General features: G+C 45.3%; 1 protein-coding gene across 1 annotated transcript in view; it reads right to left on the bottom strand.

Moving 5' to 3' along the window:
* The window catches only part of LRP1 (LDL receptor related protein 1), a 491,602-nt gene that overhangs the window by 167,005 nt on the left and 297,494 nt on the right, over window positions 1-27,103 (bottom strand). Inside the window, exons 15-22 of the mRNA XM_015409543.1 lie at window positions 26,189-26,411; window positions 23,163-23,352; window positions 20,559-20,684; window positions 17,629-17,769; window positions 10,984-11,109; window positions 6,217-6,333; window positions 5,312-5,392; window positions 4-22 (exon numbers count right to left, since the gene is read on the bottom strand). Coding sequence (XP_015265029.1) covers window positions 4-22; window positions 5,312-5,392; window positions 6,217-6,333; window positions 10,984-11,109; window positions 17,629-17,769; window positions 20,559-20,684; window positions 23,163-23,352; window positions 26,189-26,411 — 1,023 coding nt within the window. The remainder of the gene's footprint in view (window positions 1-3; window positions 23-5,311; window positions 5,393-6,216; window positions 6,334-10,983; window positions 11,110-17,628; window positions 17,770-20,558; window positions 20,685-23,162; window positions 23,353-26,188; window positions 26,412-27,103) is intronic.

The following is a 27,103-nucleotide window of genomic DNA, read 5'->3' as shown; positions in this document are numbered from 1 at the left end:
CTGTTGTCCCCGCAGTCGTTGTCTGGAAGCAGGGGAAAGAAGAGAAGAGGTCAGAGACAGCTAAGCCCATAGGAACTGGTGTCACCACCCCCCTGGCTCTTTAAGCCACTGGGGGGGGGGCTAAACTCCTCCTGCAGGTGACAAGCAGGTGGAATGCATTCAACTTGCCAGCAGCTGCTCAGAAGGGCGCAGGGTATCCCCGCAAGCCTGACTTAATGCCATCTACCCATCCCATGCACAGTCCAGCCAAACATGCTCCACCCCTTGTCCCAAGAGCAACTGAACAAAGCAACTAAAGAAGTAAAAAAAATTACTAATAATAATAATGAAAAACGGAAACACAGAAACTGCATAGATCATCTCATGCACCATGGGGAAATGGGTGACGCAAGAGGGGAACTATCACTCCAGCGGGTTTTAACTGTGTGATTAAATGATATACACGTATGTATTATCCATGCATTTCATGTGCATGTGCATGGTTCTGACCAGATCGAAGTCAGGATATGATGCTCTTTTCAAAGTCTGTGGGGCTCATCGATTTTTAAATGAAGGTAGCAGGCAGTTTTCAGAGGGGTTTATCTTCAAAAGGTTGTGAGCTGAATCAAACTTTTGCTGTTTGCCCTGGTGTTATCAGAGTTTCTTTTCAGCACAGTGAACCCACAGAGCAGCAATACTATTCAGTTCTAGTAATTGAAATTCCCATTCCTGTTTTTTTTGCTCCTCCTGCTTCTGCCATTACAGTTTGCACACCAAAATCTAGCATACAGAAAAGTGTGCAAAGTGGCTGCCGACTGAATTAAGTGAACGTCCTGGACATTGACTGTGCAAAAAAAAAAAGTCGGTATTTTTTGGCTTTAGGTCTATCAGACCTGGAAAAAATCAGTAAATGCCAAATTTCCCCAGTCCAATACTGGTAAAGTATCAGGACTGGGGAAATATTCAGTATTGCCAAATATATTTGGGTCTAATATGCCCAACGGACGCGAGGCATGTTAAAATGCCTTCTTTCCCTCCCCAAGCCCCAGCAGCTTTCCTGGTCAATTTCACTCCCCCCCCCCCAACTCAGTGAGCGGTTAGGTTTAAGCCATTTAAACCTAACAGCAGACAGGGCACGGGAGTGAACCTGGCCATCAAAAACCTCCTCTCTCTGCCTTCCCTTCTCTAGCTGCCCTGGGGTAGCTGGAGAAAGGAAAGCAAGGGAGCCCAGGCATGTTTCCATGCCTGCCCTTGGCTTCCCCAGCTGACCCGCAGCACTGAGGCAGCTGGAGAAGGGAAGACAGAGACAGGAGGCTTTCCCTGGTCAGTTTCACTCCCACCCGCTTGTTAGTGTTAAATGGCTAAAACCTAACAGCTGACTGGCAGGGAATGAAATTGACTAGGGAAGCCACAGAGGGAGGGGAGTCGGCATTTGGCTACCTGAAGGCCGAAAAAGCCAAATAAATTCCAGAATAACCAGAGTCTTCTTTGACTCGTTAAATTATGCAGCCGACACTGCTTACTGCTCACTTAGTATTACTGCTTACTTAGTATTGGTGAGTGATTTATAGATTGTAAGGACTGTGTTATAACTTTTTGGATGTTTTAAGAGTTTAAGGTGGACCAGAAATAAAATATAATAAAGAAACAGATTTCCGCCCCCTTCTAAAGGTTGACTTTGGGCATCTACTGACGTTGTTCATGTGAATGTCTGAGCATATGGTCCTGTCACTTTCACTTCCATCCTTGGTTTAAACCATTTAAACCTAAAAGCATGTCCTCTGCAAACCTGAGCCTGATAAGGAAGCAGAGTTACACCCTTCTAAGGCCACTGGTTAATGGATTTAGAAGGACACCACTCTCCTTAGGATAGATTCAGGTGGGTAGCCATGTTAGTCTGAAGCAGTAGAACAAACCAGCTCATACCTTGAATAAATTTTTGCTGGTCTTAAAGGTGCCACTGGACTAAAAAATGGTTCAATAGAACAAAGTTTGAGTCCAAGGGCACCTTTAAGACCAACAGAGTTTAATTCTGGGTATAAGCTTTTGTGTGCACGTATACTTCTTCAGATACATTGAAAAGATACTCTGAATGTATCTGAAGAAGTGTGGGTGCACAGAAAAGCTGATACCCAGAATTAAACTTTGTTGGTCTTAAAACGGCCACTGGAATCAAACTTTGTTCTACTCTCCTTAGGACTATGCTGTAAACTTTACAAACTGGGACCTACTTGAGAGTAAATAGGCATAGGATCTTGCATGCACAAGCCGATGGGGAATCAAGGACCCTTTGCAACTTGAGCTAAAGGAGCAAAGACATCATATACTGGGAATGGCTCTAGTTCCTTTTTTACTGATGCAAATGATATTTCAATGGAAAAGCAAGCTCCAAAAAGGCTCCAGGGCTGGTGCATCGAACAGTGGTATTACAAAGGGCCAGACAAAATCAAGAACGGGCTGGTTTTGATTTGTTTTGGCCGGTCACTGGAATTGTGCAGACAAAAATAAAAGGCAGGTGTTTTGGGGAACAGAAACTGAGGAGTTGTGGTGCATGTTGATCTATGCACTAACCGGTAGCTTTTGGACAATTCTTTTCGTCAGAGCCATCCCCACAATCCTTTTCTGAAACACAGAAACCAACCAGAGAAGACAGGAGAGTGGGCAGAGTGAACGCATACACACACCCACGCACCCACATACACGCATACCCAAAATCAGGACCACTGCCATCACCCCACCCCCAGAAAAGGTCAATGCAAAAAAGAAAAGAAAAGAAAGAAATCGAATATGAAAAGGAGAAAGCAGGCATGTCAAAGATAGGCAATGAAAAAAAGGTCACCGAAAGAGTCATGTCAAAATCCATAAAGGGAAATCAGAAGCAATGGACAGAGTCCAGACCCCACTTCACCCTGCCTAGGGGAACGTGATAAAAGGAAGTACTTCTTCATCCAAAGAGTGATTAACACATGGAATTCACTGCCACAGGAGATGGCGGCTACAAGCATGGACGGCTTCAAGAGGGAATTAGATAAACATATGGAGCAGAGGCTCAGCAGCAGCTATTAGCCACAAGCTAGTCCATGGGGTCGCGAAGAGTCGGACTCAACTGTGCGACTGAACAACAACAAATAGATAGGGACTCTGGGGCAATTGATGCTCTGTCTTCTTGGTGCTTGGTGGGGGGCAACAGTGGGAGGGCTTCTAGTGTCCTGGCCCCACTGGTGGACCTCCTGATGGCACCTGGTATTTTTGGCCACTGTGTGACAGAGTGTTGGACTGGATGGGCCATTGGCCTGATCCAACATTGGCGTCTCTTGTATTCTCATGTATTCTAGGGAGGGGTGGGAAGTTATGAGACCTTCCTCAGGGATATCACAGTCCTCCTCCCTCCATTTTCAGCCTCCTTTAACTGGGTACTGATCAAACTGTAGAGTTCTAGATGGAGGGGAGTTTTTGTTATGGCAAATCATTCTGCCACACTATACTTTCAGCCTTTAAGTGGTATAATCCAGGGGAAACGTTAGCACTTTATTCTGGTGACTGTATACGCTACCTCTTTAAGATTCTGAGCCAGGGGGGGGGGGAACTGTCCACCAAGTCTCTTTGCAGAAACTTTACTGAGGTGTGAGCTCATTCCCCTAACCACCCCTCTTTCTCTGTCTGCATCAAGAGAAGTCTACTAAGCCCCAGCATTTTCAGGAAAGAGCAATCCAGTCATGCAATGTCATTAATAAGCAGTGGTTGCCCTCAGACTAAAAGGCAAACCTGATTCAAAGTCCATGCTGGCTGAACTTTCACATTATGAATATCAAAAGAGCAGAGCTCCCCATCCCACACAAAGAAAGATGATGCAGACTGGGACTCAGCCGTCTGCAAATCTACCCCTGGCAGAAAGGTCAGGAGGTAAGACCAAGAAGATCCCCATCCAAGACTAAGGGTTCAGCTACACATTCCTCCCCCTATTTTAAACATTCTTTTCTTCTTTTGCACATTCAACTTACAGGGTTGTCTTGTTAAGGAACAGAATGGCATACGAGGGGTGATTTCCTTTCTTTCCTTTCTCATTTTCTCCCTGGAAGAAAACCACCCCTAAACTGCTTTCACCTCCACTAGGGGAAAACCACAGGTGCCCGTAGATTTTCCCAAACAGGAGGAACACCAGGTCAGGGATGGCTTTTTCCAAGAAAATAGCAGGGGAGGAAAAAGTTAAACTCCCTGCCAACAAGCCAATCTCTTCCTTAATAAAGCAATCTCGGAGGCTGCCTTTGCAAAAGAAAAAAGGTAATTTAAAATAAACATAGAGGGGAAAATAGATAATGTTCAGCTGAGTCCTTAGGCATCTTTCATTGCCACTGCAAATTCACTGCCACAGCATGGACGGCTTCACTAACAAGCTTCATTTATACAATGCTTCTTCTCTCCATGAGGATCTCTTGGAGGACCAAAGGAGACTCACATGAACACACATGAAGCTGCCTTATATGGAATCAGCTCACTGGTCTACCAAGGTCAGTATAGTTTAATCTGACTGGCAGCAGCTCTCCAGGATCTCGGGCGGAGGTCTTTACTATCACTGAGCCATGGCCCCTTCCAGTTAAGAAGAAGAGATTGGATATATACCCCGCCCTTCACTACTCAAAGGCATCTCAGAGAGGCTTACAATCTCCTTTCCCTTCCCCTCCCCACAACAGACACCCTGTGAGATGTGTGGGGCTGAGAGAACTCTGACAAAAACTGCTCTTTTTCAAGAACACTGTTGACTGAACTAGGGCTTGCCGAAGGTCATCCAGCAGGTGCAAGTGGAGGAGTGGGGAATCAAACCCGGTTCTCCCAGATTAGAGTCCGCACACTTAACCACTACACCAAACTGGTTCTCCTAGTGTTATTATGTAGTTTGGATTTAAAGCAGCCAGAATACCCCAGAATAGCCTGAGCTCTTCAGAGCTCAGAAGCTAGATGGGGTTGGCCAGGGTTAGTACTTCCATGGGAGACCATCAAGGAAGACCTGGGTTGCTATGCAGAGGCAGGCAATGGCAAACCACCTCTGCTCATCTCCTGCCTTGAAGCCCCCATGAGGGGTGGCCGTGCATTGGTTGTGACTCGACAGAATTTAATTATTATTAATTTTGGATATGAGATAAATCTCTGGCTCTCATGTATGCATTGAGTGACCGGGTAATAGGTGATATCTTGCACAGACCACAAATATGGGAGAGGAGCCCTGGTCCCCCCTCTTCCCAAAAGAAACCCTCATTCTGCACTCTCTCCTTGATTCTGATCTCACCATGACAGCCAGTCTCACCAGATTCTCACTCAGCCATGCAGCACTTACCATTGTCACATCTCCAGTTGATGTTGATGCAGCGGCCATTGTGGCATGTGAACTGGGTCAGGGGGAAACAGGTTGGGTAGGCTGTAGAGGGGAGACAAGGATGGGAACCATTAGCAGGATTTCCACCCATTGGCACATTTGATACATGCGTATCATACACATAACACTCTTCAGAGAGTTAGGATTGGCTGCAGCTCTCTGTTGACCATCAGAAGAGCCCCTGTTGGATCAGACCAGCGATCCATATAGTCCAGCACCCTTTGCCACACAGCAGCCAGCCAATCCTTCTGGAGGGCCAACAACAGGGCACAGAGGCCAAGGCCTCCCCCTGGTGTTGCCTCCTGGCACTGGGATTCGGAGGTGTACTGCCTCTGAAGGTGGCGGTTTCCTGATAGACTTATCCTCCGTGAATCTATCTAATCCCCTTTTAAAGCTGTTTATTCCTGTGGCCATCACTCAATCCTCTGGCAGCAAATTCCACCTCTTAATCATTCTCTGTGTAAAGTAATATTTTACCCTTCGTAGTGGGGTTTGCTGCCACATAATGGGTGGACCGGCTTGCAGTCCACCAGTTTTGGGGATCTGCACTTAATCAGGATCATTTAGCCACAAATTCTCTACTACCTATTGTCTAATCCTCTGAATCCCAGAGCCAAGAGGCAACATAAGGGGAAGACCTCGGCCTCTATGTCCTGTTGTCGGGCCTCCAGAGGGACTAGTTGTCCACTGTGTGAGACAGGATGCTGGATGACATGGACTATTGGCCTGGTCTAGCAGGGCTTTTCTGACATTCTTATGTCCAGCACATGTAAGAGTAGATGTGGTACCAACTGGGTTGCGTGCCGCTGTGGGTATCCAAACATCCAGTATGGGTCTAATGCAGTGGAATTTATTCCAACACTCACCACATGTGGCTGACTCATCAGAGCGGTCCCCGCAATCATCATCCAAGTCACAGGTCCAAGACATGGGTATACAACGTCCGGTGGCACAGGAGAACTGGTTGGGAGGGCAGGTACGAGCTGAGTGGGAAGACAGAACAGGCCGCAAACAAAAGGAAAAATGTTAGCGACAGAGCCTAAAGGCTTTCCTGGATCACCTCAATTATGTGGGTATAACTGTTGAACATATCACATGGATAGATCTAATCTTGCCAAAGAAGAGAAGAAGAGATTGGATTTATACCCCACCCTTCACTCGGAGTCTCAGAGCAGCTTACAATCTCCTTTCCCTTCCCCTCCCTACAATAGACACCCTGTGAGGTAGGTGGGTCTGAGAGAGCTCTTTCGAGAACTGCCCTTGAGAGAACAGCTCTGAAAGAACTTGTAACTGAACCAAGGTCACACCAGCAGCTACATAAGAACATAAGAAACGCCAATGTTGGAGCAGGCCAAAGGCCCATCTAGTCCAACACTCTGTCACACAGTGGCCAAAAATACCAGGTGCCATCAGGAGGTCCATCAGTGGGACATTAGAAGCCCTCCCACTGTTGACCCCCCCAAGCACCAAGAAGACAGAGCATCACTTGCCCCAGAGCTCCTATCTATACCTTGTGGCTAATAGCCACTGATGGACCTCTGCTCCATATGCTTATCTAATTCCCTTTTGAAGCCGTCCATGCTTGCAGCCGCCACCACTTCCTGTGGCAGTGAATTCCATGCATTTCTCACTCAGCTGCATGTGGAGTGGGGAATCAAACCCGGTTCTCCCAGATTAGAGTCCTGCTGTTCTTAACCACTACACCAAACTGGCTCTCTATAGAAGGGAACTTGCTGGGAAGTGCTGCCCTAGGAGCCCTATGTGGGCTGAAAGGACAAAAGGGCTGCATCCCCACTGCTTCCCAAGCTGTCAAAGAGGCCATTCACAAAAGCGGGACAGGTCATGACACGACACTGCATTTCTTACATTACATCTCTATCCTGCACATCCGCCAAGGGCCGCAAGGTGCTCCTGTCCATTTTATTCTCGTAGCACCCAAAAAGAAAGAAACTGCCCAAGTTCATGGCAGTGTGGGAACCTGGGCCCAGATCCTAGTCCAACATTCTGACCACCAAACCATACGAGCTGACATCCAAATTCAGCTTGCAATGATAAGATCAGAGTACTGATATAAAGAAAAAAAATACTGCCCCGACCTGGATAGCCCAGGCAAGTCCAATCACATCAGATCTCAGAAGTTAAGCAGGGCCAACCCTGGACAAGTACTTGGAAGGGCGACCTCCAAGGAATACCAGGGCCACGATGCAGAGGCAGGCAATATGAAGCCACCTCTCTGAAATGTCCAAGCCCCACTAGGGGTTGCCAGAAGTCAACCATGACTTCCAGGCATGCAATTACACACACACACACACAAAATATTCACAAAAAAAGAAAGAAAGAAATACTATTCGGCCACTTACACACAGTGACCGTATCTTGTGTTTTCCTGTTGTCGCTGTGCTTCCTGTTGAGGCACAGCATCAATGGAGCTTCCTTATGGCAACATACTCCACTCTTTCCCCGTTACTACTGCAGTCTTTTCCTTCCAAGAGAAGATGCACTGGGAGCAACCAACACCACTCCAGCAATCACTGTTGGCCAGAACAGTCAGATGTCCCACCCTACCTCTTTGACTGAGGAGACTGCTTACAATCACTTGGGTATAGGATTATATCCACACATAAGTCCTCCCCACACCCCATCAACATGCGTTGTTGAAAGATACGGGAAGACATTGTTGCATGGCTGCTACATATTGTCTGTGTGTTTGTGGCACCCAACATGACTGAACGTGCAACTCCAAAACAAGACATAGCACAAGGAACTCCATTTATTTCCTTCTGCAGTAAGAGCCACGCAGGTCAGGATCACCCACTGCGATAGCCCTTCAGTGGCCTCTGACCAGCGGTTGAAGGCCATGCATCTGGAAATGAGAACAGGCAAGAGACAGCAAAGCCACAAATGGGAAAGCCACAACCAGGACCCATAAATCCTGCATCTTGTAAATAGCTTTTTGTAGAGATGTGCATCGGGATATTACCATCTCAAATGTACATCTGAAAAATACCATATTGGCATTTTTAAATATATATTCAGTGTTCAGGTTGATATTCAAGTTCGGGATACCGGTAAATGGGTCCTGGAAAAGTCTGTAAATATTCAAGTAATATTCAAGTTCGGGATGGTCCTGGAAAAGTCTGTAAATATTCAAGAATATGCAGAAATATTCGGCACCAGCATGTTAAGGCTCTCAGGATTGTTTTCTTCAGTTTTACAGTGTGTCTGTGTTAGTGTCTTCTTGCCAGGTATTGATATCGGCTGGCCAGGTTGGTTTGGCTTAGATTCTCTCGTTTAAATTGGTTCTGTTGGTCTTGCAACAGTGATCCCTGGTTCTGATTGGGTTGACTTGGATTCTCTGGTGTGACTGAACAGGTGTGCTGCGGCCTGCAAGCCCTCTACTGCCCTGCCCTCCAAAGTTTTCCCAACACCTGGAGAGGCTTTTCCTTCTCTCTCGGGTAGCCCCCCCCCACCACCACCACCACCTGACCTTTGTAGGAATTGCCCGCTGGGAGGATCAGGACTCCCAGCTTCCCTTCCAAGTGCTGAGGCCTTGCCTCTGTATCTCCCGCAGCCCAGCACCTGGTCACCACGGGCATAGTTTATGCCAGAAGAATAGCCACTTGCCAACTGCCTGCCTACCCCAACGCTTCTTTTAAAACAGCGTGTACAAGATGGTGGAGGACTATGTGGTACAGAGAACCGCTACCAGCATCAAAAGTTATAAAGTATTTATTAAAAAGAAAATGTTCACAAGCATTCTTTTAGCACAGCATCAGACTGAGCAAGGGATTAAAAAGAAATGGGTAAAACCCAACTCCTCTGTCCCTAGCATATAAAAGCTCCATTTTATGAAGTTACAGATCTCTACAGTGTGACAATTACCTTGAAGTTTTTTCCAGCTCTCCAGGCCAGCACATGGCTGCCTCCTCCAAACCTCGCCTAAGAGTTCTGCCTGCTCTGATGGACTCTGCACCAAAGAGTACTTTGTCCTTGCTTCCCTGTTTTATCATTTCTCTTTTCCCCACCCACTGATCAGGTCAGGCCAGGGCAAAGAGGCTTTTCCTGGTGATTCTTTCTGGAGTTCTTTTCTGAAGTTTCTCTAGTATTTAATTCCTCCAAATCTCTGTTCCCTGCTTGGAGAAGAGGGGAAAACTTGACTCACCCATTATCTCTCCTGCTAAATCTATTAGCGTTTGCAAGAAGATAAGCTGGAAAGCAATTGGACTGGCTTCCCCCCTTCCTGCCTGTTCTCTGCCCGGGCGGGGGACTTTTAAACTCAGAGTGAAGGTTTTGCTCATTTGAAACTTCCAAGGTAAAAAATATGTATTTCCTCACATCTGGTTTCACACTGGTTATGCTGAGCTTGCCACATTTCCAGGGGGTCTACTGGGATTCTCTGGTTTGATGCTGGTTTTATTGGGCTTGTCGGCTTTGTTTACATTGGGATGCTTTAGGGCAGTGGTTGTTTGGGTGATTGAGAAGGAAGGAACCACCCAATGAATTCAAATACCGATATGGTATTGGGGAGATGAAATGACCTGAAATACCAGTATTTATGTCCTTCCTAAAATCCAAATCCAAAAAATACAAAATTATTTTTCAGGTGTCCATCCCTAAATCTTTGCTTGCTTTTGTGCTTAAAAACCTGGTTGGTTTACAGGGTTTTTTTGCATTACAAAAACCCTGTTAATATATTTATAAGTAGTTCTTTGTTTCCTTGAGTGTTTGAAAATCTGAGTGCATGCCTGCAGAAAACATCAGCACAAAAATGATATGAGAGACAACAAAGAAACCTTAAAGAAACTTCTGAATGGTGACTGGTCAACAATACTGTGAAAAGGCTTGGAGGGGGGAAAAAGCCCTGTAGTCAGGATCCCAAGCTGCAGCAAAAACCCATGTGGATAAGTGTTCTTAAGCCACTTAATCGGGTACCCTATAGGCCAGCCACCCAAAACACTTCACAGGGATATTATAGTATTGGGAAAAGGTGTAGAAAAGGGCAACTAAAGGGGATGGCACACCTTCCCTATGAAGAAAGGCTAAAGAGGTTAGGGCTCTTTGGCTTGGAGAAACAATGACTGAGGGGTAATATGATATAATTATGCATGGGATAGAGAAGGTAGAGGAAGAAGTGCTTTTCTCCCTTTCTCACAATAGAAGAACCCGTGAGCATTCAATGAAATTGCTGAGCAGATGGGTTAGAACAGATAAAAGGAAGTACTTCTTCACCCAAAGAGTAATTCACACGTGGAATTCACTGCCATAGGAAGTGGTGGCGGCTACAGGCATAGACAGCTTCAACAGGGGATTGGATAAAAATACAGAGCAGAGGTCCATCAGGGGTTATTAGCGACTATGTACAGAGATGTATACTGTTGGTGCTTGGGGGACAACAGTGGGAGGGCTTTGAGAGTTCTGGCCCCACTGGAGGACCTCCTGATGGCACCTGGGTTTTGGCCGCTGTGTGACACAGAATGTTGGACTGGATGGGCCATTGGCCTGATCCAGCATGGCTTCTCTTATGTTCTTAGAGTTGTTGCAAGGATATCATGGATGGAAGAACCATGTAACCCTAAGGTCCTTGGTGAAAGAGTGAGATAATGTAATAAATAAGTCAGTCACAAAGGGCTCACCAGAGCAGGTGGAGTTGGACTCATCTTCATTGTTCCCACAGTCATTGTCCCCGTCACACAGCCAGCGGTTGGGAATGCAGCGATTGTTCTCGCACTTGAAACGGTCCGAGGGGCAGGTGTGCTGATCTGGAGTTTGGGAAAGAGAAAGAAAAGTGTCTTCAGACCTCAGAGTACAAGACCCTTCTTTCTCCACCAATGCATTAGTGTACTCTGAAACTGAGTCACAACTATATTCCTTCCCTGGCAATTAGGAAGCTGAGGCACAGATATGGGAATCATTCTTCCCATGGTGAAAACCAGGACTGTGTATACTATGCCAAAATAATCAACTTTGACAATGAGAGAACTTAAAAATCTATGGGATCTGACTAAACTGACTTAGCTTGACATAATGCAGTCTGCTTTGACTGCTCAGGTTTTTATTTATTTAAAGCATAATTACTGAAAGTATTTGCAGTGTGCCTTTCTCCTGATCTGCCCTAGATCAAAAGTGGGTAACAACAATAATATGAAATACAATAAAACTACATTCAATTGTAATATTCAGAAGTCTACCCCATGTTTTACTATAATTCCAGGGTACAGGAATCTGGAGTAGTTCCCAGACACGTTTTACTTATGACTCTAGATAGGCTTAGGGTTGCCTGGAGAAAAATGTCCTGTCCCTTAACAGAGGATTAATAGAGGAGTAATGGAATGTTATTTATCAGATGCTGTTTTCCCCCTCCATGCCATGAAAAGCTTCCACTGGCCATTTAAACATATTAAGTCCCTGTTAAAGAGACGGGACATTTTTCTCCAGGCCTGCTGGAGACTGGCTGGATCAAGGCAAGCTGCTATGGTGAACTTGGATAACCTTTGTTCGTTTTTATTTTGTACTGTTTGCTTTTTAATAAAGTTATACTCTGTGTACCTAAAAACACTCCCAGCATGTTCCTTAGTGACAGCAGCTCACAACAGGCACAGAGTTAAAAACAAGATAGGTAGCCGTGTTAGTCTGTCTGTAGCAGTAGAAAAGAGCAAGAGTCCAGTAGCACCTTAAAGACTAACAAAATTTCTGGCAGGGCAGGAACTTTCATGATATCTGAAGAAGTGAACAGTGACTCATGAAAGCCTATACCCTGCCACATATTTTGTTAGTATCTGATGAACTAAGCACAGTAAGAATGGGGAAACCAGGAGGGTGGTGGGAAACAGAATCTACAACACTGTGAAATGACTTTTAAACCTTTTTATCCCAGTGTCTTCACTCTGGGGGAATAGTGAAAGAAGGAAAACTGAAAATGGCCGGTGTTGCTCAAAACTCAGATACTGAGGAAAGCAAGGCAATTCAAGAAAACCTTACTTCCTCACAAAAATCTCTAACTGACCTCTTAGCTATTAAAAGGAGGAAATAAAAATGGCAGAGACAGCGTCCACCATTGATGAAGCCATGGGAATTAAGCCTAACTAACCAAGTATCATCCACTGCCACCAACGAATCTTGTAGAGTACCTCCTGCAGAATGGGTTAGTACATTCAGCACTCTTTACCAGGTTACCGCTTCAACACTCTGCTTTTATACCATTCTGCTGCTTTGCCACATGCTATCTAGCAAATGCACTCATGTACACTCGGGGAATGAATGGATCTATAGCTACCCTTTCCTCACAGTCCTCCTTTCAGAAATGTGATTGAATCAGGTGTGACATGGGTACAGAGATCACACTACCAGCATGCAAATTACAGAGACTTTAAAACAAGAATAAAAGCACACACATAGTTTTATACACAGAAGAATGGAACAAGGATTAAAAGAAAATTACAAGAAATCCTCTCATCCTGGTCTTGTCGAGTAGCCCCGCCATGGTGTTTTTGTCCTGACTCTGGAATGTGTAATGCTCTGCAGCTGCTTCTCGCTTCTGCCTCTCATCTAGCCATTGGCCTTGAGTGCTCATGGCTTCGGCACAAAGCGTCTGTTGCTGCCCGCTCACCTCTGAACTGTTAAACAGTTTCCCACCTTCCGCATTAATTGCTTATTGGCTCCTAGGTGTCAGGGGGTGTTGTATGAACCCACTATAATTACTATTGCCATTTTGTATGCCTCATTCCTGACTCAAAGAGGCTAAGTTGACTTCACCTTACTCTGATCAATAAAGCTGAACCTGTTTAAGGACCTGCTGTTGATGCTGAGTTATTGAAGTACCTGACAGGTCTAAACAAGCCCCCCACCCAACCAAATGGAGACTTTAGGATAGGCAAGTAATTCGTGAAGCTGCAGCAGTTATAGTTCATCCATGACCTTGGACCATTGTCTGGGGTTTTGTCCCATTGTTAGCAACTGCTGCTCAAGACAGAATCCATGGGGCCTTCCTAGGAAGGCTTACAGCAACACAGAGTATAAAAGGCAAAAAGAGCAAGAGAGCTTCTTCCTGCTTGACCTTCCTCTTCAGGTCCTTCTTTCTCTTTCTTTTTCAAAGGAAGGAATACAGCATCTTTTGGGTTTCCCTCCTCTCTGTCCCCTAGGTGTGATTTTTTGGTCTTAGGTGTGACCTGGCTGTCTATTGTCCTTCTGCTGGCTAGGGCCATTTACACTTGTAAGGCACTAAATTGCTCTCTGCCTGTAAGAAGTCTCCTTCCCCTTTAGCAACTACACCAATACTGAAATTTAAAAGAATTGATTGGCAATTTGCAGCCATGCATTCTTCAAATCTTGGGGGAACTGCTCTTCTTCTATCCAAGAAAATTCCTTTAGGTATTTCTGATTTTAAGACTGATCCAAAAGGATAATTAAGGGGAAATGTAGAGATATAGCCTAGCCATGGAGACTCTCTGTGTTCCAAATTCTAACCAAGCTGCCTTTATTAAAAAATACCTTACAACTAGTTGAGCAGTTCCTAGATGGCTAGCTCCTTCTAGGTGGTGACTTCAACAGGCTTAAATGCAAAAATACGTAGATAAATAAAACATTAAAGGACAGAAATGCTGAGACTTTCTCTGCCTTTAGTTAAATTGCTTCTTCAATACAGAATAATTTCTGTCCTCCAGAGAACAATCATCCATATTTTTGCTCTTAGGGTACATAACCCCCTTCACTTGTATAGATCTTTATCTTGACCTCTATACCTCTTTTGACAGACATCTCTCAGACATCACCCTGAGGCTATAATCAGATCCTATCAGAGTCTCATGTTTATTACATTCTAAAGAATCGGACGGTTTGGGACCCGAATGGAAACTTAACAGCTTCTTATAACTAAATAATGCTGTCTCGGAGGTGCTTGGCAATGAGACTCTGCAGTACTTTAAAAATAATTTGGACTGCGAAGACTCCCTCTTAAAGGTTTGGGATTTATTTAAAGCTGTGAATTGCAACTAGTGAACTTAGTGAAGCCACAACTGTTAGGAGGCTAGGAACCTGTTACAAACTACACGATTCTTCCACGGGGCCTTGCAGCTATATAGTAGCTGCTAGTTCCCAGTGGCAACTCATGAACAAATGCGCAGCAGGGCCTGATTTGGATCAGGAACACTGTGCAAGAGAAGGAGGCAGCTGAAACAGCCTGGGGGCCAGGGAGGAAGGAGGAGTGTTATTTGCTCTGCCGGGAGCCAGCATGTGAATTAAATGCTTGCATATGCTGGCTCCCCACAGAGAAAATAATGCTCCCACCCCCTGCCTCTGGGCTCTTTCAGCTACCAAAAACTGTACAGGAGAGAAGGGAGGAATTCCTCCTCCTTCTCCCATCCAGCATTCCCAATCCACATCAGGCCCGGCTGCGCATTTACTCACAAGTTGCCACCGGGAAGTAGCAGCTACAATATAGTTTCAAGTCCCCATGGCAAACTGGTGCAGTTAAGCTCTAAGGGAGAAAAAGAAAAGGCAATGATGCGTTTCTTGTAGAAATGTATAAAACTCCTCTTATTCCTCAGTTAAGAATACTGTAAAAGAGAAGGGAAGGCTGGAAAAACTATTGGCTAAAATATAATCACAAAAAAATAATAATTCAGGAAGAGTTTTCTTCATCAAAAATACATTTAGGGTCTTCTTTATTTAAAAGGATCTGAGATTGCAAATTAATTTGCAAGCTACTGTACTATGCAACACTATCTCAGAGTCTCCAAACAGTTTTATAATTAAAACATCTTTGCAATAGCACGTTTGGTGAATACAGGTCCAGCATCCTGTTTCACACAGTGGCCAACCAGTTCCTCTGGATGGCCAACAACAGGGCATAGAGGCCAAGACCTTCCCCTAATGTTGCCTCCTGGCTCTGGGATTCAGAAGCTTAGTGCCTCTAAATGTGGAGGTCCCCCTTAGTCACCAAGGCTAGTAGAAGGGGCAATGACTTCAAACTATACCAAACAATTCCTTCCTAGAATCCACATTAAAAATTTGGGATGGCTGGTACAAAATAATGGCCTCAGGCTTCTTTCTACCTAACATTTTCTGGGACAAGATTCTCTCCCCCCCGCCCCAGTTGCACAGTAAAAAACAGAGTACTATTACCAAAATAAAATTTACAAACATTAAATTCCATGTCTCCAATGCCATCGTGACTTGAAAAGAAGAAAATATTCTTTTATTTAGGGAAGGAGCTTTTAAAAACAAGGGGCTGTCTTAAACACAGATAGGAAGGTAACAAAAATGGCAGGGGCTGTTGAGGGGGGCTGCACTCCCACAACCCAGTTGATTGGGGGCCATCCCATCTCTCTTTGCCACAGGCAAAAGAGCCTGCAGCTGGGTGTTGCAGGTTGGAAGCACTGGCTGCTTAACTTTCTTTCCCGGGGCTTTCTGGCTCGGCCAGAGAACGAGGAGGAAGAGTGCGGTCAGCCTACGTTGTCAGTTGGGGAGGGGGCTAGAAGCTGGAAGCAGTCCCTGTGACCCAGCTGACAGGTGTGCTCTCTTCTGCCTTCCTGGCTTGGCCAGAAGGTGCAGAGGGAGAGAGTGGGGAGTCCCTGGGCCACCTGGGCCAGGGCAGTGGACCAGAGGCCATTACAGTATGTAAATTACAAATTTACAGTATGTAAATTACAAATTTACAGTATGTAAATTACAAATTTACAGTATGTAAATTACAAATTTACAGTATGTAAATTACAAATTTACAGTATGTAAATTACAAATTTACAGTATGTAAATTACAAATTTACAGTATGTAAATTACAAATTTACAGTATGTAAATTACAAATTTACAGTATGTAAATTACAAATTTACAGTATGTAAATTACAAATTTACAGTATGTAAATTACAAATTTACAGTATGTAAATTACAAATTTACAGTATGTAAATTACAAATTTACAGTATGTAAATTACAAATTTACAGTATGTAAATTACAAATTTACAGTATGTAAATTACAAATTTACAGTATGTAAATTACAAATTTACAGTATGTAAATTACAAATTTACAGTATGTAAATTACAAATTTACAGTATGTAAATTACAAATTTACAGTATGTAAATTACAAATTTACAGTATGTAAATTACAAATTTACAGTATGTAAATTACAAATTTACAGTATGTAAATTACAAATTTACAGTATGTAAATTACAAATTTATAATGGCAAGAGCTCATATATCTGGAAAATAGACCCAAATACTTGAGAGAACCCAAATACTTGAGAGACAGACCTTGGTTCAGATCATAAAATGTGATCCTTGCTCCCCTTCACTTCACTTGCCATAGATGTACAAGAACCTCAGTTCGTGCAACTGCTTCTCCCACGAACTGCCCTCGAATCAGTTTGGTTTTCACCAAGGTTCATGCGGTTCGTGGGAGAGGTTCGTGGGCCAGACATGCTGGTGCCTAAGGCATCAGGAACCCTTTAAAACCACGCCCGCATGACTCACCATTGAGGTCAGAAGGCATTTAAACGCCTTCTGAGGTGACCCGGGCGAAACGGGCTGCTGCTGTGGAGTGACTCGAGTGAGCTCAGAAGGCATTTAAATAGGCAAAAAGGACATTGACGTGGTATATGATCACAACTGCCAGAATGACATATGCTCAATGTTGGAAACAAGACAAGGTCCCCAAAATTGGGGAATGGATAAAAAAAACTACTTTTCATGGTTGAAATGGATATAATGACATGAATTACAGATTTACAGTATGCACATTACAAATAGACCCAAATACTTGAGAGATAGTCCTTGGTTCAGATCATAAAATGTGATCCTTGCTCCCCTTCACTTCACTTGCCATAGATGTACAAGAACCTCAGTTCGTGCAACTGCTTCTCCCACGAACTGCCCTCGAATCAGTTTGGTTTTCACCAAGGTTCATGCGGTTCGTGGGAGAGGTTCGTGGGCCAGACATGCTGGTGCCTAAGGCATCAGGAACCCTTTAAAACCACGCCGGCATGACTCACCACTGAGGTCAGAAGGCATTTAAATGCCTTCTGAGATGACTTGGGCGAAACGGGCTGCTGCTGTGGAGTGACACGAGTGAGCTCAGAAGGCATTTAAATAAATCTAAGTTTTTTACCTTTTGCAATGTACTTCTTAGGAGACTTATTTACTGCACTCACTATCATACTTCTATGACTGGGCAAAACTCTGCTACATTCACCAAATGTCCCAATATTTATATCCCACTTTTCTGTTCTCACAAGATATGTGCAATGTTCAAAATTAAAAGTTTCAAGACAGATACATACGGCAGAGCTCAGGGGCCTCATCGCTGTTGTCCAGGCAGTCATTGTCCCCGTCGCATTTCCAGCGCTCTTGGATGCAGCGGTTGTTCTTGCAAGCAAACTCCCCAGGCTGGCACTGAGGGGGCGGGATGTAAGATGGGTTGGCTGTCCACAAACGAAACAAAACAAAGAGGCACATCAGGTGCAGACACGTGCCATAGGAATCAGTGGATCGGATCACACCATCGGAAGGCTTCCCCCATGCTGCCTTTCCTCAACCCTGGGAAAGTTGATTCAAAATTGCTCGCTTCTTTTCTTCTGTCAATTTATTTATTTACTTCATCTACACACCCCACCTTTCTCCCCAGGGGGACTCAAAGAGCCTTACATTATTCTCCTCCTCACTGAGCAAACTTCCATGGCAAAGTGGGGAAGAGGCAGAAAGAGCAATCTTGTCCTTTTCCCCTTTTGTACTACAGTCCCTCGATCTGCATAGCTAGTACCCTGAATGGGTCCCATGACCCCAGAAATAAACTTTCCCAGGGTCAGAAATGACTTCAGAGGGTGCGGAGGGGGTGGGTGTGTGTCCATGACCCTGGAAATGACTGGTAAGACTTAACCACTACACCAAACAGAGAGACTGGAAAGATCCACACCCACACCTTCTGCTTCCATTCAGCTGTGAAACCTAAAGCAAAAAGAGCCATTTGCAAACAGAACTGCCACCATAACCCAGCTCCCATACCTTTAACGACAGCTTAAGACACAGAAATTAAGAAGCAGGTGATGCAGCTCCCATCTCCATGTCTCTGTGCCAAAGAAAGCATCACCTGCTAATTTCCACAATTCAGGCTGTAGTTAAGGACGCAGGAACAGAGCCGATAAAAAAGGTAGCAACTCTATTTGCAAATTCTTACTCTGGCTGCCCCTCCAGTTTCACAGATGAAGGAACTGACAGAATATCAAGAGAATGCCAATCCATCCTGGTGTCCAAGAAATTTGCCTTTTGGCACAGAATAGCAGAAGCCAAGCTGAAAATGAAAGAACAGAAGTGGAGCTCTGATAATGATCCAGTTCCTGAAGAGAGGCCAAAACTAGGGACTGGGAGAAGGGTGGATCCCAGATGGAACAGGCTCCTCTAACAAATCGTGGCCTGGCTCCTTTGGGTGACCGGGACAAGAAATGTTTTACAAAACAAACAAAAATGAGGGGGTTTGTGGCTCAGTGTTAGAGTGGCTTCAAGTCCAATCCCAGGCACTGCCAGGTAAAAGGATAAGGCGAAAGGCCTCTGTCTGAAAATCTGGAGAGCCACTGAGTGTCACGGTAGAGAACACTGACTTGTGATAAAAGAACGGTCTGACTCAGTAGTAAGGCAGCTGGCATCCTATGTTGTTCAAGGAGGGATGACAAAATATCAGGAGGCATTTTGCCTACCCACCTTGTCTTCCAGGCCTGCCAGGAGGTCACAATGCACATACAACAGCCCTGACCTGGGTAGCCCAGGCAAGCCTGATCTCATCAGATGTCAGAAGCTAAGCAGAGCTGACCGTGGCAAGTACTTGGAAGGGTGACCTCCAAAGAATACCAGGAGTCACCAGCAGGGGTCGTTTCGTAGAAAAAGAGCTAGTGGAACTCATTAGCATATGCCACACCCCCTGACATCACCGGAAGTGTGTCATAAGGCCACACCCACCACTCAGTTAGTCTTAGTCTTAAAGGTTAGTCTTAAAGGTGCTATTTGTTAGTCTTAAAGGTGCTATTTGAACTCTTGGACTATTTTGCAGCAACAGACTAACACAGCTACCTCGGGGAAGCTCCTGGATGGGGCTGGGAGTCCTTGCGGAGGCCACGTGGAGTGGCCTCGGCCAGGCAGAGGGGGAGGACGCCAACTTACCCTCCTGCTTCTTCCTCCTTCTGCAACAGAATGAGGCTGGAAGAAGGGGGCGGCCGGAAGAAGGGGCGGGGCTTCGTCGTGTGCCCTGCCCCCCTGCACCTCACCCGGGGGAACAGCGATCCCCCACAAACCCCCCCGAAATGACCTCTGGTCACCAGAGGTCTCTATGACACACACACACATACACACAAATGCAAAAATACCCCCCAAAAAAATGCACAACCTATCATTCTGTTTCTCACCGTAGTCAGTAGCCAATATTTTAGAAGGCATAGAATATAAGCAAATCCAACAGGCACAAGGGAAAGGGTAGCAGGTTATATCAGGCACAGACTGTGGGGTGGACCCAGCATAGAATTTCCTCTTGTGAAGGACCTCCTGTGCAAGCAGAAATGCAACAAAAAGACCACGGTAGCCACTTGTGGTAAGCCACATTTATAGTGTTCTCCATTTGCATTTCCACTTTGTGAGATCTTGGGCAACCAATTTCTGGCCAATACAACATAGAGACGAAAGTGCTTGGGGTTGCACACAATGCTGTGTATGCAGAATTACAATAAGTCCATTTTTTTTCCACCGGATCAATGGATCCAAGCCTGTATGATAAGCCTACCTGCTACTCCAGGGAAATGAAGGGATAACTGATGATCTGGCCTAGTCTCACAGTTTAGGTCTCTTACCCTCAAACACACAGAAATGAAGATGTAACCCCTGATTCTTCCAGGCTGTGAGAACTCTAGGTCTTGTCCACTTAAATATGAAAAGCAAGTCCAATGAAATGACAATTGGCCTCATCTATGGGTGATGGAGAACTGGTCAGAAGACACTTTCAAAGTGAAACACATGCAGTGGTCTAGCTAATCTTACTGCTGGTCACGACGGCTCTGCGACAGGCTGATCTGTCTCTCTGGAGGCCTTTGCCCAACGCCCAATTGTCTGATACTGTGGGGGGAAAGCAGCTTTGTCTGCCATTTCCAGGATACAGAAAGGACTGCTAGAAGAAGCCTTCAAACCCTAAGCAATGGTGACCCTCTAACACTTGCTCCAGCCACAGATGTACCTTGACAGGTGACAGAATCCGGTCCCAAAATCTGGTCCTCTGCACAGGCACACTGTCTGCTTTTGGGAATGGCCAGGCAAAGGCTGCTGCAACCTCCGTTGTTCACTCGGCAGCTGTTGGAGCCAACTGCAAAAAAAGGAGAAGGAATTAGAAGAGTAAGACAACAGTTGTGCAAGGAAGGCAGACTGTCCTTTGATGGTACTCAGGAGGAGCAGGAGGAAATGGGGGTTTATTCTGTGTTACAAAATTAAGTTCAGAAGGACCAGGAACTATTTCAGGGAGAAATAAGAATGGACTGTGGTTTTCTTTGGGTCTCCCCTTTCAATTCTGTGCTCTAATTAAGTCGTTCCTGATCCCTGTTTGCCACAAAACAACGCCTAAATATTTAAGATCAGCACAAACTCCCAAGGTAGGAAATTTCTGATTCTCTTTGCCTCAAAATATAAAGTATTTTAATTCCAGGGACGTTTAATGTACACAGAACTGGCTGGTTCCTTGTAGAACCTCTTCCTCTGAAAGCTTTATTTGATGTTTTTCTCAGTGAACTGCCAATTTCAAGTGTCCCCCCCCCCCATATTTTTTATTTATTTATCCTACTTTCCACCCTTTACGGAGCCCTAGCCACATGGGATCGCTTGACCTCTGAATGGATCCTGTGCAGTGTTCCCTCTAAGCTGAGTTAGTGTGAGCTAGCTCACAGTTTTTTAGCCTCCAGCTCACAGATTTTTGTCTTAGCTCAGGAAGGATGGCTCCAGAGCAAACTCATTTATGCAGCAGCCAAATTGCCCGCTCTCAACTTTAATGCCAGTAGCTCACAAAGTAGAATCTTTGCTCACAAGACTCCACAGCTTAGATGGAGCATTGACCCTGTGTCGCTGGAAAACATGGCTTCCAGTCTGGATACCCCATATAGAGGATTCACTGATGTGGTATAGCTATGCCTTCTCTCAAGCTGGGGAAGCTTCAGTTGGGGTGGGGGGGAGTGTGTGGTTCAGCAAAGAAAGCAGCTGCCTTGCAAACACCAAATCCCTTGAAGTTTTTGGAGGCAGATTTGTTCCCATCGTGCACACTCTGCACGTTAGCGCACTACAGCATGGAAACATGTCAGCTTGTTAAAAGCTAGAGCGCATATTGTGGTTTGCCACATTTAGGCAGTTGCGCACGTGTTTCGCTCCAGGTGGTTTCAAAGCTAGCTCTAGTTGGAAATACTTCGCATCTCTCAGTGCAGCAGCCAGGGGATAAAACATCATTTGCGCACAAACCGCAATCTTCCAAAGGGCAATGAACAATTTGGCCTCTTCTCGAGATGAGGCATCACCTAGTGGTATAGTCTTTCTCAGGGGAGGTCTTAATAATTCTGCGGCCCAGGGCAAAAGTCTAGGATGGGGCTGCAGAATCACTGCCAGCTCCCCTGCTGGTTGTCTACTCCTCCCCACAACTGGGGCCAAGCAAGGGTCTGTCCTTGCCTTGTGTGAGGTGTTGGGAGCTGCCCATGTGGCATCAGTGGCCCAAGCCCCAGTGTCACTGTCATCACTGTCGAGCTGGCAGCTGCGGCCCTGAATGGGGCGGCTATGAACCGTCTCTGCCGTGGAGCGGGCAGCCCGAGCCACAAATATGGTGGGCACAAGAGACAGCAGGAGCCCCTACCCTTCTTCTTCTCCAGTTGCCCACCGATTAAGACCATCCTGTCCTGTTCACATTGCTGTTTATGATCTTTTCCCAGTCCCCTACAGTTCTGGATACCGTCTGGACACTGGAGTTTCTTAGGGTAATCGTTTCATAATGGGTGGGTTCGGTTGATCTGCTATTGCTAGTTATTGTTTTACTGTTTTTATTGCTTGTTGATTCCGTGTTGTGTGAGCTGCCCTGAGCCCATTTTGGGGGCTGTGTTGTGAGCTGCCCTGAGCCCATTTTGGGGGGTAGGGCGGGGTATAAATTTAATAAATAAATACATACATACATAAATAATCCTGAGCAGCATGCCGGACCGTGAAGGGACATGCTACTAAGAGAACTGACAGATATGAAGCCCAGGCTGTACCCTGCAAGCCATAGGCAGCTGGCCCCTAAAGGCCACTCCTGAGACGCATCCCTTTCGATTTCCTTCCTTTACACAGATGCTCTTCACATCATTCTCAACTCACTGGATTCAGCTTCAGCATGCTTTAAGCATGCTTATCTCTTGAGTTTCAACATCTTCTCCAATTGCTGTGTAACAGCCATACTCTTCATGAGTTAAACAATCAAAGCCAAAAATCCCCTCCCTGGCAGTCTTTAAGCAGCGGCTGGACAAACACTGGTCAGGGATGCTCTAGGCTGACCCTGCATTGAGCAGGGGGTTGGACTAGAGGGCCTGTCTGGCCCCTTCCAACTCTGTGATCCTATGATTCTATGCACTTTGAAACAGGGCTCTGTGCTTTGTGTGAAAACCTAGGGCTCCACTGTTCAAAAACTGCCTTTAAGTGCAGCCCTGATGTCACACCAATGCCTGGGAGACCCAGAGATCCCAGATTCAAAATCTGCATAGTGTGCCCTGGCACTAAGGGCACTAAGCGCACGGTGGCTGAGCCTCAAGGACAAGGCCACACCTATCTTGCCACGCACCTTGTTGTTGCTGCGCATCATACATGCGGATCTCAAAGATTGGTGGGCGCTCGTTGCGGAGCAGTGTGACAGCCTTGGTGACCTGGTCCAGCCGATAGATGCTCCCACTCCGGTACTCGGTCCAGAAGAGGAACTTGCCATAGTGGCATAGTCCAAAGGCATGATTCAACTCATTACCATCATAGACAATCTGCATGGAGAGAAAGAGAGACACACAAACATACACAGAGGACCTTTCTATATGCCGTAACTCACCCAAGGGTAGCCAACAAAAAACTGTCCAAATGTCTTTCCAGGCATTACATTTCATACTTTTGTTGTGACGGGATTCCCACCTGCTTCCACAAGGAAGTTCCTCTCCGTTTTGGATTTGGAGCATGCACAAGACGTCACGCTCTTAATTTTCCTGTCCATGGCGCCGTTCATGACCTTTTCCCAGTGCCCTACTGTCCTGGATACTACTTGGGCACTGGAATTTCTTAGGGTAATTATTTCATAAGGCATGGGTCTCAGTTTTACCTGCTATTGATATTTACTGTTTTATTGTTTTTATTGTTTGTTGATTTTATGCTGTGAGCCTCCCTGAGCCCATTTTTGGGGTAAGACGGGGTATAAATTTAATAAATATATGAATAATTGTCCTTTCCTTGCCCTTAGTATGCTCTGGTCCCAGTGTGCTTGGGTACATTCTAAGAATATTATCATACTCTTATTATAGGAACCTCACAACCATTTCCCCACTGTGCCACCAGGGGGCTTTTTTGAGGGATTTTTTAAAAAGGGGTAATTGTTATAGCGCTATAACGCTATGTTCTCCAGTGGTATTGGGTGAGAGGAGCACATGGGAAATGGTGGCCATGGGGGACCGCTGGAGGAAAGTGTGCAGAAAACTCATACATGGACGCTCCGTTGCCAAGGCGCACAGCTTTGCTGGAGATGAAAATAAAACAGAGAATCTTTGCCGTGTGGAAGCAACCCCTGTGTACCATTGTTCACACTGCTCACCTGTGTCCCTGCTCCAGCACTCAGGTGAATAAATACCTTACCAATTTTAAGCACGCTTTACAGACACAGACTTTTTCTTCCTTGGCAAGACAGAACACTTCTTTAATTACACCTCCAATAATTAAAAATGCTAAATTTGCATCCCTCTGCATCTCCCTGTAGCCAGCCTATCACAACTCCTTTTGTGGGGACACGGACAGCCACTACTGCTGTTGGTAAAGCACAGAGTGGAATCAACATTACCCTCTTAGGAAAAGATCATCTTCTGGCATCAGGCCCAAAGACGGGGAGAAGGAATAAACGTAGCTCATTCACAGTCAGCCCAGAAACCCAGGGCCATCAGAAATGTATGCCCGGTATAAAATCGCCTGGCAAGGTACTGGAGTGGGCTGGCAGATGTAAGGTAATTGAAGATAATCTAACAGCATTATTTTTCAAGCGGTGAGTTGTCAGTGCCTTTTGTGAGCATCGCTACAAATCGTATCAATCAACCGCAGCTTTCCAAGCAAAGACAAGCGTTTGCTAAATGCATCCCAATTAATGAGCACAGTAGGCAAGAAAATGTTAATAGAATAATTGGACATAATGAACAATAGAGTGAACATACATCAACCAGTGACATTCTAGTGAAGAAGCTCTCTGCATTACACAGTTAAGGCAACATATTACAACGCTCTGCACTGACTCAATTAAAAGCAGATTAGCGAAGTGTTCTTTTAACAGTTGTAATGTGCAATGTTCAGTATTTGTTTTCTGCTTGCAAGCTGATGATGTATTCGTTTATTACTATCCATGGCCAACTATTCACTTATTTTCTCTCACACACAATGATCTGTACGAACCTAAAGGGGTGTCCTGGAGAATACAATGGTTTTATGATAGGCATTATTTTTGAATTTAGTTTTTAATGCAGATTTTTAAATGCAATATCGTATGTTTCATTGTTTCTTTAATGAACATGGATTGCCCTCCAAACACCCTGGATGTACAATCAGCAGCAAAAGGAGCTTGTTTTTACCATCTGTCTTAGTATAATACAATCAAAAACAGAATTTAAAAAGAGAGGTTTTCAAGATTTGTTAATCTTTTCCATCTGTTGCAATATGCTTCCCCCCCCCCTTCTCTTGCACTCACACTGCCCGGTCAGGAAGGTTCCCAAACTTCTGTTATTCCACAGAATGCGCAAAACAGAATTGTTCAGGAGGGACTGGTGTAGCAGTATAATGGAATGTTCCAGGAGGGTGCTTTTAGAAGGGAACAGGATTGTAGTTTATTGCAATGTTTGATGCACATATCTTTGTGCTTTTATTGCACTGTCTTCTACTTTTGTAATCCATTCTCTGCATTGTTTATGGTATGTCTTGCCTTAGGCCAGGGGTCCCCAACCTTTTCGAGCCCATGGGCACCTTTCAAAATCTGACACAGGGTGGTGGGCGCAAGCACAAAACGGCTGTGATAGGAAGCACTCAAAGAGGAAGCCCAAGTGTAGGGCAGAAGGGGGTAATATAAGAATATACTGGGAAAGAGGACTGAGAGAGAATAAAACCAGCACTTCAGTGGAAATTGCCACTGAAACGATGTCATTTTAATCTGCCAAGCCAATCAGAAGCCTAGCTGTGCCCCTTTCTAAAACTCCTTGGTGGGTACCAGGAAAGGTGTTGGTGCTTGCCATGGTGCCAGTGGGCACCATGTTGGGGACCTCCACCTTAGGCAGGGTGTTTTTTTTTGCATTTTGTACTAATTTATGTCAATCTAGTCTTATTGCATTGTTTACTGGATGTCTTATGCTGTCTGAATGAATTGTCTTTCGCAAAGAAGGCGGGCTACAAATGAAATTAAATGAGTAAAAACCTGTTCATTATATATCTTTGAGTCTCAGCAAAGAAGGCGGGCTACAAATGAAATGAAATGAGTAAAAACCTGTTCATTATATATCCACAGGGTTGTGGTTTTTTCGGCCTTAGAAACGAACACAAAGAATACAGGCAGGTGCGAGTGAGGGAGATGTTATCATCACTGACCTTGCGTTCTGTGCCGTTCAGCAAAACCATCTCAATCCGGTCGTAAAATGCATCCACCCAGTACAGCACCTTTGCCGGAATATCCAGACTCAGTCCGTTGGGCCACAGGACTGTCTTGGAAGTGATAAAGACGTTCCGGTTGGTGCCATCCATCCAAGCCCTTTCTATCTTCCCCCTCTTGCTATCTTTTGGGTCTTCCTCCCAATCAGTCCAGTACATCCACCTGAAAGATAAGTTGCAGTGTTCATTTATTCTATTATTATGTTCAGTGACTCGGAACAATGAATCCCCCCAGGGCTGAATAGGGACAAAGGGTTCTTATCTCACTATGGATGCCAGTTTTCTGCCCCTAAGCATTTCTGCCCTGCTCTAACCAAACTGATTACATTTTGCATCGTACCTCTGCATCCCGACTCCTTTCTATGCAGCACTTCTCCCACCTTCAGACTGAGATATAAGGACTCTGAGATCTGCATTCCTACTTCCATCTGACGAAGGGAGCTCTGACTCCCAAAAATTCACATCTCGAAAATCTTGTTGGGTCTCAAAGGTGCTACTAGACTTAAATTAGCAGTTCAATCATCCCGTTAATGTTTTTTTACATATAGTGCTTCCGATGAACTTAAGTAGTGTTATGGACAACAGAATTATTTAGAATAAATACTGGCTGCGGTCACACGGAACATTAGCCACGCTAGTCAGACGGAAGACATGCGGAGTTTTCGGACGCGATCTCACCGGCACATCTGGGAAGCGTAGCACTCCCGTGGCTCAAACGAGGCTTCCCGCCGAAACCGCGCAGCAAAAAACTAGTACCTCGGAGGTACTAGTATCCGGAAACCGCGGGGCAAGGGCGGGCGTCTGATCGCGTTTCCGGTGGCATCCGGCGCCCGCCCATGTTCCCTTCCGTGCGAC

The sequence above is a fragment of the Gekko japonicus genome, unplaced genomic scaffold (genome assembly GCF_001447785.1).
Source record: "Gekko japonicus isolate JY-2015 unplaced genomic scaffold, Gekko_japonicus_V1.1 scaffold1353, whole genome shotgun sequence".
Lineage (NCBI taxonomy): Eukaryota > Metazoa > Chordata > Lepidosauria > Squamata > Gekkonidae > Gekko > Gekko japonicus.
Note: the sequence above shows the minus strand (reverse complement) of the source record. Positions and strands in the feature narration are given on the sequence as shown.